The 13556-nt window shown below is 33.0% G+C and overlaps 1 protein-coding gene, 1 non-coding gene and 1 pseudogene across 2 annotated transcripts in view; 2 read left to right on the top strand and 1 right to left on the bottom strand.

Moving 5' to 3' along the window:
* The window catches only part of LOC110409831 (Got1/Sft2-like vescicle transport protein family), a 5354-nt gene extending 2524 nt beyond the window's left edge, over window positions 1-2830 (top strand). Inside the window, exons 3-6 of the mRNA XM_021419310.1 lie at window positions 1-37; window positions 1810-1927; window positions 2055-2113; window positions 2481-2830. The exon at window positions 1-37 is cut by the window's left edge and continues 37 nt beyond it. Of these exons, the coding sequence (XP_021274985.1) occupies window positions 1-37; window positions 1810-1927; window positions 2055-2113; window positions 2481-2559 (293 nt within the window). The 3' untranslated portion in view covers window positions 2560-2830. The remainder of the gene's footprint in view (window positions 38-1809; window positions 1928-2054; window positions 2114-2480) is intronic.
* A 1249-nt stretch (window positions 2831-4079) lies between these two features.
* On the bottom strand, window positions 4080-4158 carry LOC149527631 (small nucleolar RNA Z199). The gene has a single exon (XR_016350815.1). It is a non-coding gene; the product is annotated as a small nucleolar RNA Z199 (small nucleolar RNA).
* Window positions 4159-8682: 4524 nt separating this feature from the next.
* On the top strand, window positions 8683-10602 carry LOC110409186 (zinc-finger homeodomain protein 4 pseudogene; annotated as a pseudogene).
* The last annotated feature ends 2954 nt before the right edge of the window (window positions 10603-13556 follow it).

Below are 13556 nucleotides of genomic sequence, written 5' to 3'. Positions count from 1 at the left end.
TCACATTTACATTTGGCAATTTGCTTTCACTTGGAAGGTTTGGATCTAAATTTATATATTTATTTGTCAGGCTTCTAATTTGTTGGTGAGACTATAACATGTGTGATTATGCATTTACATTTGTCTGCAGGTGCACATAGTCACCTGTTCTCATGGTTTAGTTGTTTGTGTGCTTTGTTCATGCATGGTATAGGTTTTGGTGGCTAGTTTAAATTATTTAAGTGTGCATGAGATTTCCTCCACCTATCATTGACACACTGTTTAGCTGGAGGGAAGGAGAAGCCAGAACAAAAGGGTACTTGCAAACTGTGAAATTCAATAGCTGATCGTAGAGCACTGGGGAGGAAGGGAAATAGTTTTCTTTCCATAGAGGAAGTAGATTTTTTGGTGTGATGCATGGTATGTTTCCATTCTTCAAAACATATTAGGGGAATGAGTTTTTCCCTCCCTAGTTTTCTCCCATCCACTTTCCTTCATTCCCTTTTCACTATTCCAAGTAAAGCATTACTACCCAAAATAAATAGCTATTGGTCTTTTATTTCTTTTTTGAGTAAAGGATGTTAAATCCTTAACAAAGTGACAAGGGGCTCATGTTGTACTTCCTGATCATGAGGTACATGTATGCAATGAAGTTTTGCTGGTTCAATGCTAGGCAAAATTACTTTAAAAATTTAGTCACCTTTGCTCCTAAAAATTGATTGTTGTCTGTTTATTATTCATTTTTGTTAATTTTCCTTTTATTTCACTCATTGGTTTTTATGGAAAAGTGCATACTCTTATTGATGAACCTTTGTTTTTCATTCCTTCCTATGAAGCATGAACATCCATCACCCCTAGGCATATTAGGGTCATGTTTGTCATGGATATGGAATATCACTACATGGCAGATGTGGCAAAGTTAAAATGAAAGATCTTGTGGCGGAGGCATGGATACTGGAGTGGACATGGGATTCAAAATTGAAAAGAGATTTAAAGGGGATAGCACTGCCACCGATGAAGCAATGACATGAGCACTCCCTACAGCAGATAGAGATAGAGAGATGAGAAAGATATGATATTCAAGAAGAGGAAGAGGAAGAAAGAAAGATAGGAGTGAGCTGACTTGGTCGTTGAGGTGATGACTAATGTCATTTGCCTCTGTTGATTCTGATCTATCATGTTGCCTGAAGCTAGTGAAGAAGAGACAGAGGAAGCTGCTTGATGGTGGTGACCGGGTTAGGAAGAGAAAAGCATGACCTGTGAGAAAAAGATGCCTATATTTTTGTAGGCCTAAAATTTGGTGTGTGTCAAGCTTGTGACTTTTTTTAAGCCATATGGATCCAGATTTTTTTTGGCCAGGAGATTGGGCCAGCTTGCTTTCTGGTTTTAGCTTCTTTTAAATCCAAATTTGAAGGCTACTTAAACTATTGAAAATTTATTTATAGGATAATAAAATAACCTTAATAGCTTTTATGACTCTTTCTGCATTGATGTATGTATGAAAATAATATTTTTTTTGTTATATCTTACCATGTCCTTGTAATAATTTGTTCAAGCATTTTGTGCTGTCATGTTTGTGTCCTCTGATCTTCTCTCTTCCTCTTCTTTGGAAGGGAAGGGAGTTGGGAGAGACAACCTTTGCTGCTCTAACTTTTAATATGTGGATTACGAACTTTTTACAGACTGCTGGTTTCTTTGTTGCTTGTTTATGCAACTTCTTTGTGTTATGGAGTCCCTCGTCAAAGTAGCTCCATTTCTTTCCATTTATAATTTTTCTTTGTGGCTATTGTGTTTATTTCAGATGCTAAGTTGGAGTCTTTTGTATGGCAGCACCACATTCCTCATTGGGCCAAAAAGGCAGGTGTCAATGATGCTTGATCCTGTTCGGATATATGCAACGGCCATATATCTTGCAAGCATGATTATTGCTCTGTTTTGTGCTTTCTATGTAAGTCACTATTAGCCTTTTGTCTTTTATTTTTATCATCCTGCCCCCCTTTTTCTTTTTTAAACTTTCAGTAATTTAAGATGCGACAGGTTAGTGATAACCTTAACTCTCCCATCTCATTGAGCAGGTTCATAACAAGCTATTGACACTTTTGGCCATCATTTTAGAATTTGGTGCACTGATTTGGTATGTAAAAACATTCAAATTCAATATATGTTGCTTCTATTTAATTTTACCATATCACAAAGGAGTTATGGTTCTCCAAAGAACCAAACAATTATGTTCTGTCCTGTACAGCATTTGAGACAAATATGGTTAAGCAACATATACCACTACTAAAAGAAAACTGAGGACCGAATATTGGAACAGCATGATGTTCCGTAAAATTTTTGGTGTGAAAATTCTTGGATTTATAGATGCAGTGGCCCTTGCCTACTTTGGTGGAACTCCTGGTTGAGGAGTCATTCATCATGCTGCCAAGAATTATATCTTTGTTTTCATTAAAGTCTGAATCTTAATGTTTTTCCCTTTTTTTGATTTCCTTAATATATAGGTATAGCTTGAGCTACATCCCTTTTGCGAGGTCCATGGTCTCAAAGATCGTGTTAGCGTGTTTCGACACTGAATTTTAAGCCGATTTACAAGATGATCTCGGATGAATCTACCTGCATACTACAAAGAAGGGAGGCTTAGTCTATAGAGAAGGTGTATCACTCCATAAAACTGAAGCATGAGATGGCTACGTATGAATGCTGATCTCAAGTACAAATTTTCCTTGCAAACTTCCTTCCGTTGTTAATTCGATTAGATATAACGAGATACTGCCCTGTTCACTGATACGAGTACTCTGGCTGAACAAGTTTTATGAGTTTGCTATAAATGTAATTAGGCTATTTAGTATGATGCAGATCTCTCTCTCTCTCTTGAAGGAATGATGAGGCTGTCAAAATCTTCAGATTTAAATGTTGAGGGTAAATTAAACAAACAAGAACAAATTTTAAAGTTGAATCGGAAAATCATGCGCAATGCAAACATTTCCAAACATAGCAAAGTATCATATGGTTCAAGCAAGTTGTGCAATTTTTTATATGATCACCAGGCTAATTTTGTTCTCCAACAAGACTTCCCTAGCTTCTCACTGGAAATTGCATATCACTAAAATTAGTTGACTCATGGACGATATAGTTGTTACTAGCAGCAGCAACACGCTCCATAAATTTGGATCTCAGTGTAACTTCAAAGATAATAAATCCCGAACTTCTCTGATCTCTGTTGGATGCCATGGAATTGGAGCTCTACCATTCCTTACTCTGTAACTTTAACCTGACAACCACTGACCAGGGAGCAGTTGCGCATGATATTCCTTATCGCTCAAAGAGTTACAGTAACTAATGGGATTCAATTGAATACTTAATCACTCCCAACTGTTGAAAGATTTGCAACATATTTAATAGGCTGGTGGCTTTGTTTCCCCTGGAGAATACACGTCCTTGCACTATCCACAACCAGAAGCATTTGCTTCTGCTTTGGTACAACTACAACCACCTTTCATATCTTACTTAGTGTATATACTGACTGAATTTAAAAATGTACAAGTGAATAGAATAAGTCGGCATTTGTTAATCTTTTTATTTCGGCTTGATGGGCATACATGAATCACGCCATTAAGCTAAACGATTGAGATTAGCTGTCCATTTTTATTTTTATGGTGAAGGAATTATTGGTTTGCAGGGTGTGCTATCTTGCAATATAAGGCTTGTGGAAGCATCAATTAGTGTCTAGGCTTACCATAATTACACCCTTAATCACATTTACCTTGCTATTCATATTGGGCATCCATCCCATGCTTTACCCCTGCCTAGTTAGCCAAGGTTGGTCAAACCGAATCAAAATTCCAAACAGAATATAATGAATTCGAATCAGTTAAATCTAGGATGGGTGACCCTTTTGCCATTCACAAGGCAGAAGGACTTCACAATTTCAGAACCCAGCTAAACAAGGATCAATTTGTTGCATTAGAAGCAAAAACTAGTTTTTTATTTTTCTTTAAAGAGAAGGGAAAAGCTCCATTTAGTTATCAGAGGAAAAACACAAAAAACGCGCCGAATCAAATTATAAAAGAACAAAAAATAAATAAAATAAAAGAGAATTTGATCATCAGAGACTTTAATACGAGGAATCATGGAACGAATCCATCATGTTGTTGGTCTCTCAGACTCATCATTTGATCCAACCAAAACAAACAATCACCAACCAAACCCAATTCTTTTAAAAAGACAACAACAGAAAAGAAGAAAGAAAAGAGAGAAGAAAAACCTAAGCGTACGCCGGGATTTGAGTCGCTTTTTATAGTCCCAACGGCCGATTGCTGCACCCCCGAACCCCTACTTTTGGGATAGCACTAAACGCTGCGTCGTGAGGTCTACGAGTTGTTGTTTGCAAAAGAGCTGATTGAGTGAGCGGGCAATGTTCGAAAAAATTTATGAACAATTTAAAAATATAAAATAAATATTTTTAATTTAATTTTTATTTTTATTTTATAATTAATTAAAATATAATTTATTATTTTATATTTATGTACTACTAATATAATATTGGGGTGAAAAATGAAAATATCAATTAATTATCTCATCATGTCATATTAGTATATATTAATATGTCACAAGATAGACAAATGACATACAATTGATATATTGATAATGTTTAGTTTCTATTCACTATTAAATGATATAATAATATCATTCTATTAAAAAATATATAATTTTTTTAGAAATTTAAAAATAAATTTTACCAAAATTTTCTTAAAAAAAAAATAATTTCTTTTATCTCTCTGCCCTCTTGCTGTCACACAATCTCTTCCTCTTCTTCTCTCTAGCAACATGTTTGGTACAGGGAATAGCTAAGCTATTCCAAAAGATAAAATTTTATTATTTTTAAAAAATAAATATTATTACAATAAAAAGTTTTCTTTTTTAATTATATATTATAAAAATTAATATTTTAAGTTTGAAAATTAATTAAAATTATTTATATTTTAATCATAATAATATTAAATTATAAATAAAATATTACTATTTAAATTATTAATTATTAATATTTAAAAAATTAATAAAAATAAATAATCATATAAATAATAAAAGGTATTTTTACTTTTTTATTTTCTACTCCTTTCTTATTTCAAAATTATTGTTATCAACTAAATATTGCAATAAGTTATTATAATTATTTTCATTCTATTTTATTCATCGTAATAAACTAAATAATAACTATTCTACTCTATTCTCACTTTATTCTATTCTCATATAATAACTACTCTATTATATTTTTATTTATTTCACTAAACAAACGTACTCTAAGTAATTGTTGCTGTAATTAAACTCAAACAGGGACAAAACTATGAAGCCTCATATTGTTGTCTTATCGAAAGATAAAAAGAATCATAAAAAAATCAACCAGAAAGATTGATCGTTAATTTTCAATGGTAGGAAAATTAACAACTATTAAGTGGTTAAGTTTTATCTTGACTTTGGTTCTTTTGGTGTTTTCGTTGGATAGCTATTAATTTTGATGTAGAATTTATATAGTAATGTAACTTTACTTTGAGTTTAATTTTTTACGTTTATTTTTGGAAATGGAATTTAATGAATTTTGTTTTTCTTTTTTATTTTTAATTTTGAATCATTTTATCTGGTGACTTGACTTAAATATAATCTCATAAAAGAAAGTTTATTTGAACTTTTATGAATAGACTAAAACCTTTTTAAAGCATTATTCCTTTTAAATAGTTAACCATGGTCATTTGAATAATTATACCAATTTAATTTAATGAAAAATGTCAATTATCTAAATCTTTTTTTACAGTCCTTTTTCATTTTTTGTTAAATTTCAAGTTAATATGCTATTTGTCAATGATTTATTCCATAACTTACCCTAACTCAATCACTAATGAAGTGAGACATACCAAGACATGCGGCTTGAGTGATAATCAAAATTTTTTGATATTTAAAATAATTTTTTTATTTTAGAAAAGAGATTCAAATCTTATTATTTTAGTAAAAACATCATGCACCAATTAATGAACCAAACACTCGATTGTAAAAAAAATTATAAAATTTATTGTTAAAACAATTGTACAAATTATTTCGTTAGAATTATGCTACAATGTTGTTAGTTAATTAGACTACAATATTGTTAATTAATTAGAGTTGAGCTATAATTCCATTAAATAATTAAAAATAGACTATTAATTAGAATTAAATTATTTTTTCAGTTATTAAAATTAAATTATAATACTATTAATTAATTAAAATTAGATTACAAATAAAATTAATTTTATACGTACCTGTTATGTTTCTTTTATAAATAATATATATATATATATATATATACTTTGTTTTGCACTCTGGTAGTGGATGTGACAAAAGCCGGCTGCGTTTAGAAGGCTGGTTGGGAGGTCTCTTCACCGTGGGTGGTCAACTAACAGCGGGCTACAAAATAAATGTGTGATGAGGAGGCCACATGCGTTTGCGAACTTGTTCCGTTTATCGGTATTGCAATTCCACTCAGACTCAGTAGTTGGTTTTATTTACTAAATGTACAAGAGACAGCGGTAGTCTGGGCAATCAAATGTCCATAACAATTCCGCCAACCCAAATTAATGATGGAGCCTGCCTGCCAGGGTTAAAACTTTCAAAGTAAAAACACACAGGAAACGAACTCAATGCTCCTTTATTTTACTCTATGCTGGGCAGTAACAGTGTATGCATTCTCTCTTACTTTAATTAATGAATAACACAATAAATATATCTCATAAGGCCAAGGGGGGGATCAACTCAAGCTGAAACTATGCCAAAAAACAAATAAAAACAGCCCACCACAGTAAAGGGAAGAAAGAGGCTTTGTTAGACGACTGGAAGAGGAGTAAAAAAATTTCAGAAGAGTTTCAACTGTCTGCGTCGATCGTCAATCTTATCCTGCATTGCAGATTGTGGTTGGAATTCAAATCAGTGATGTAGTGAGATGAGCAGCATTAATGGTGTGCCTGAGTCATTTTTAGAATATAAACATTTGTATACTGGAAAAAAAACCCAAGATTCTTTTTCTTTCGATTATGTATGTGTATATGTGGATGGAATTGGTGAAGATGGCATCAGTCGGTAAGACATCAATGCCTGCTAGTTCCAGGTTTAGGTAAGAGAAGTTAAGGGCAAGGCATGGCCATTAATATAGAGAATTATTGTGATCAAAACAAATGTTTCTTTGCGTCAACGCCTTGCTCATTTTGTCACGAAATGTGAGCTCGCCTGCCTCTTCCTACCCTAATACTGGAAGCTATACGACATTGATATATACATGCATACACATATATAAATTCAATAAAACATCTGTTAAAACGATGAGGTTAATAATGACATATATTAGATGAAATAAGTAATTTTTTTTTGAGGTACCCACCAAAATGTCGAATTAATATACAGAAGCTCTAGTAAATAATTATAAGGATTTTTCTTTCTTGTACTCATACTAGATACAAGAGTAAGATTTCATTTGTAAATCATATACAAACTTTTATAAGAAAATTTCATTTTCATTTATAGATAAAAAAATAAAATTCTCATGATTTTATCTTTTACTTTTTAATATATTTCAAATTCATCATTATTGTTCGATTAAAACTTAAAAGCATGATGTAAATGTAGTTGCCTACATTAGCGTCATGTGCATAACATGGGAGTGATTCGTGCAGTATATATATGGACATACATGTGCACAATATAATGTATATTTAAGTTTTAACAATGACGAATCGAAGAATGAATCTTAAATATTATAAAAAGATGTCATAAACATAAATTCTATCTCTCATACGTGAAAAAGAAAGTTACCTACAAGTTCACGGACTCTGTATGAATTTTACTATTCAATTGATAATTCATCATGAATTAATTTATGCGTTTGTATTGTTCGAAATATTACAACACTAGGTAATAAATGTAATATAAGGCAGCAAGGTCTATCTGGTGTGGATAAGGTAACAGAGGTCCTTGCCAGTTGCCAGTTGCCACTTGCCACTCTGCTTTGGCAAACAACCCGGGTCCCCCTCTCCTCTTCTTCAGACGTGAGAACTTAAGCACAATGGTAAGATTAGACCTTTTCCTTTCATGACATTGGCAACAGCGGCCAAGCCAGACCAGATCAATGGTGTCATGGCCTTGATCCACCACCTTTCCTCCAAGTGGCATTGGTCAGAGTTCCAGATGAGCTCTCTCTCTCTCTCTCACACACACACGCACAAAGAAAAAGAAAAATGAATTTCACCTTATCAAGAATATGTTTTCAAAGGAACAGAGACTTTGACTGTTTCAAATGCACTCAACCAAATCTAGCACCTAGTCTATTATATAGAGAGGCCAAAAGCAGCCAACAGCTCTCAAAGGCACCCACCCAAATCCAGTACACAGATGAAATAGGTTGCTGAAATACCAAGGCACCTCTTCCCTTCGTACCTTATAAGACCAGTGAACGAAATGATCCCACGAAGCTTTTCAGAGACTCTCTTTTCTTTGTTTTATTGCATGAAAATGTTCATTTAATTCATAACCTGTGCCAAAGAGGCTCCGCAGTCTTGCAGCATTGTACTTGCCCGGCCGCAGTTGTGCTTATTTTGGTTTTTGGAAACCAATTCATATCTTTCCCTTGCCTTTACTTTAGGTTTAAATCGTTCCATCTTTTTAGTCAATTAGGATTTTTTATTACTATGACGTTAATTAATTGAAATATCATAATATACTAATTGTTAGTTTTCAATTGAATATTCATATTCATTTTAAAATTTAATATAATATTGAAGTAATTATCACTTTATGTTCGTTTAATTTTGAGGTCGGAAAATCATATGGGATTTTTCTACTGGAGTATTGGATTTGGACGATTTAATTCAACAATTTTGTGAATCAGTACCATTGTTGAAGGAGAGTAGACAGAAAAGCTCAATCCACTAATGCAAGAGTGAGAAATTAATTTTGATTTAAAAAAGGTGCATCTCCTTTTCCTCCATAGCCTGAGCTTGATGGCTGATTGTGCAAGCAAAGCAAGCTCTACCCTTATTAAAAACTATCCTTAAATTTCGTCTTTCATGTTCATCAGTCTCTCCCCGCGAATTAATTTTGTAAGCTACTGGTGGTTGCTCTACTGTACTAAATATATACGCCAACACCTATAATTTCTTTTAAGTCTCCCCACCCCTTTGTCTACCACTAATTTTATTATATATGGTTTGCTCCCCTTTTGTTGCTTCACTTCTAAAATTCACCACATGAAGAAAGGTTCTCTCTCTCTCTCTCTCTTTACTTGGAGAATTCACTGGCAAAGTATTTGAAATTCGTTTTCTCTCTCTCTCTCGCTCTCTTTCTCAAGAGAGACACAGTGTCCGTAGTTTGTCTTTCTCATGAAACACACTTGAAATTAAACATCTTTTCAGAGAATCCGAGGTCATAATCTTCAGTCTCTTTCGACTCAAGTGAAACAAAGTTGCATTCCTTTTTGTTAATAGTAGAGTCATTTGTCAATCCCAGTCTATATCTTGTATTGGAAGATAATATTGCCATTAATTTGCTCATCAGCAATCTCCATTTAGTTTCCACCGATTTCCTATAAATAGAAACTAGTAAAGAAGCCCGTAGAAGTAGAGAAGTAATTGATTAAAGCAACAGTCCCCAGTCCGGTGAACAGTATTTGAGAGAGAGATGAATAGTGCGAGCCCTCGAAGAGAAAAAGATGTGCCAATCTCAAGAAACTGCGGAGGAAATGGCCACAGTATCTTTTCTTCAGGAGTCGGTACTGGACCGCCCTCTCCAAGCATGGACGAGAACCTTAGAGCTCACAAGAAAGTGGTGAGGTACAGGGAATGCCTGAAGAACCATGCAGCAGCCATGGGAGGAAACGCCACGGATGGGTGTGGAGAGTTCCTGCCGAGCGGCGAAGAAGGCTCCCTTGAGGCGTTCAAGTGCTCAGCTTGCAACTGCCACAGGAACTTCCACCGAAAAGAGGTAGAGTGTGACTGCCCTTTCGATTGTTACCACTCTGCGCTCCTCAACAACGCTGCGGGGAGAAAACTCATCTTGGGTGTTCCTCATCACAATTACATTCTGGGTGCTTCTGCAGCAGCTGGTACCTTGATTTCCTCCAGGGCAGAACCACCTCATCAGATGATAATGTCCTACAAAGGAGGCTCAATCCCTTCAGAAACAGATGAGAAAGATGATGGAGGAGGAGGTGCAGCAAGGGTTAGTGGAAAGGTGAGGAAAAGGTTCAGGACCAAGTTCACCCAGGAGCAGAAAGACAAGATGTTCAACTTTGCAGAGAAGGCTGGATGGAGGATTCAAAAGCTGGATGAGTCTGTTGTGCAGCAGTTTTGCCAAGAGCTTGGAATCAAGAGGCGAGTCCTTAAGGTGTGGATGCACAACAACAAACAAAGCTTGGCGAAGAAAGACACCTCTGAAGGTTGAAGCCGTAGTCAAAACAATAATTTTATCTTACATCTTTCACTAGTATTAATTCCTAGACTTTCGTAATCTGTTTTCCTAAGCTACGTACCTCCTGTATGTCTCGCAATGTCCCCCAGTCTTGTGAGAGTTATTAATGTTTTGTGCAACTGTACGAAATGTACAACATCATTATGCTGTTTTTCAACTTGCACTTTTCTTTTATCAATTTTCTCTCTCATTTTTCTTTTCTTTTGTAAGTTATGGTAAAAATTAAATTAAAAAAAAAAGGACAAAACCCCCTCCGATATTTTATTACTATTTACTAAGGATTTTCAAAAATACATTTATAAATTAAAATTAAATCTAGAAATCAAAAATAACAATCTATTTTTTCTATCAATACACAAAAAGTAATTTATCATAAATTTCCTTAGTAAAATAATGTCAAAATTTGTTCAAATTCCGTATTCTTAATCTGTATATGTAACAAGCTTTTTGCCCTGATTAACAAATTCCCCATGGTTATGCATACACTATTTTGCCTTTAAGCAGCAGAAACTTTAAAACCAAAAAAGCAGCAAGTGTCACCATGCGGCTCTGATATGTAAGAGTATTTATAGTTTTGTGTTGAAGCTTTGGAAAGCAGACACATTTTCTACATACAATCATCAACTGGTAACTACTGAAAGCAATGTGCTATATCTTCTGTGCCTGCCAGCTGCATGCTCGCATGGAGGAAAGACTAAGACTAAGCATGATTATAATGAGGTTCCATGAATTTTTGTCACTGCTTGCTCACTGCACACTTGGTAATATCAGCTTTTGTGCAGAAATATGAAATTTTCACCTTGAACACTTAATTTGTAGCTTGGATATATCACTTTGGTTTTATTAGTTTAGCTTGGAGACATGGATTCCAATTTAAATGCACCTTTTGGAGTGTAAGTTATAATTATTCAAGGGTCTTAACTTGGGCCACGCATATCAAGTACCTTATACAATCGGGTATAGCAATTACATATAAATAATTGAATCACTAATAAAGAAAATGTAACTTAATTTCATGTTACGGATCAGGAGAGTTAAGCTTAGGATACCTAGTTTAAATATGAAGTTAAATGTGAATTAGGGGGGTTTAATTATGATAATCATTGGCACTAATTGATGCTTCCACGATCCATTCTATTATACAATTAAGCTACTCCAAATGATGATTCCTATATTATTTCTTTATTATTATAAAATGCTGCCTGTTGGGATTTGCTATACGCCTCATTAATCCTAGTTTCTTTCTTTATTCCTTAGCTTATAATGATGTTTTATTATGCTAAGAGCATCCTAATAAAGTAACCTTTGATTAACTTCACTTTGAGGTCGATGGCCGTTAAAGGTTAATTTCTGATTCTCACTGTTTGCACTTTTCATTCTTTGTCTTCTTTACAAAATTAAAAAAAAAAAAGTGATTTCTAATTATACAGATTTAAAATTAATTTTTATACCTTTTTTATATGATTTATATTTGAGTAATTCAATTGTTAGATTTGATACTCTATTCTGGAAAATGATGTATATTAAATTTTAAGTTGATTGAAAATATCTAATTATTTGTTTAAATAATAAAATTTTGATTGTTAAATTTATTTTTTTTAAAATAATATTTTCGACCATATGATAAGGAGATTGAATTGATTTGAACTTTTAAGTGAACAAAATTATAAAAAGACTAAAATTATAATATTAATGTAACGTGTTACTCCTATATGTTATATATAATATGGAAATAAAAACAATGATGAAAAACCTTTCAATTCTGGCTTCATTTAAGTCCCTAAATCAATGAAAGTTGATAACAGTCGTAGGAGGTCCAAGCTTCTATTTCTTGGTGTGATCTTACATTGCAAAAATATGTCAGCCCATTAATTGTTATGAATAACACGCTGTATATATAAATGCAACGCTTTCCATTCTTTACAACTGCTAGTGGCAGTTGTAAAGCCTAATTTTGATCAGAGGTTTGTTAATATTAGAGTTGGTAATTCTGGTCACAATTTACTAACATAACATGAGAACGACGTGAAATTAAATTGTATAGATTTAAAGTTATCGTGCTTTCTGTCTTAAATGTGTTGATATATTTAAGACATCATAATTTCATGTCTTAGACAAATTAAATCGTCTTAACTTGCATATGAGGTATTTAACCTATTTAATTAATCGTTTTATTATGTTAATTTATATAATATGACATGTTTTGTTTTTAATAATTGAAGAAGGGGGATTCGAATCTACTATTTAAGCAGGGGATCATGCACCAAGCAATGAGCCAAATGCTCAGGTGCATATATGACATATTTGATTCATTTATGATATTCATTTAAATTAATCATGTTAATCATATTTAAATAGATTTATTGTATCATATCATATTAAATTTAATACAACTTGTTTAATAAACATAGTAATTGTGTCATGTTTATATAACATGAGTAATAAATGTATCTAGCTACATATTTTAACATCTTAATTCCTTTAATTGATCTTGTCATATCATGTTTATTCATATAATTGTTAATATCAAATTTAAACATGACGCGTTAAGATACGACAATAAAAATTGTCCAATATAACTAACACTCATTTATCATAAATATTTGTGAGACAACTGACCAGCTTGACCTTCATCACATCTACAGCAATTGAAAAGGATAATTGCACCTTTAATCTTAAAATTTCTTGTATTTTTTGTAATAAAACCCTAAAGTTATTATAAATGATTCTTTTGATAGGGAAAGAGGACGTGTTGTAATAAATAAATGAAAATGCATTAGGCGACAGAGAAGAAGACTGGAGTAGTTACAAGTGCTTTGGTGGCAAGTGGTGAGGAATAAGAAAAGGTGGAGGAGGCGACGAATTACAATGAATAGAAAGAATATTTGTAAGAGTGTTGAGAGAACTTTCAAGATAATCTCTACTGGGTTTTTGATATTTTCGATTGCCTTCTAACCATTAAGTCCCTCATATTTATATTAATCAGGAACACTTTCTTAAAAAGAAAGCATGCTTGTTATGAAAGAATAGTTGAAGAGCAGATTATGGAATATTAAGAGAATAATCATGTAGTTAGATAATAGACGTAAGTTTTG

The sequence above is a fragment of the Theobroma umbraticum genome, unplaced genomic scaffold (genome assembly GCF_002168275.2).
Source record: "Theobroma umbraticum cultivar Fairchild unplaced genomic scaffold, ASM216827v3 scaffold_44.0, whole genome shotgun sequence".
Lineage (NCBI taxonomy): Eukaryota > Viridiplantae > Streptophyta > Magnoliopsida > Malvales > Malvaceae > Theobroma > Theobroma umbraticum.
This window is presented reverse-complemented; position numbering and strand designations above follow the sequence as displayed.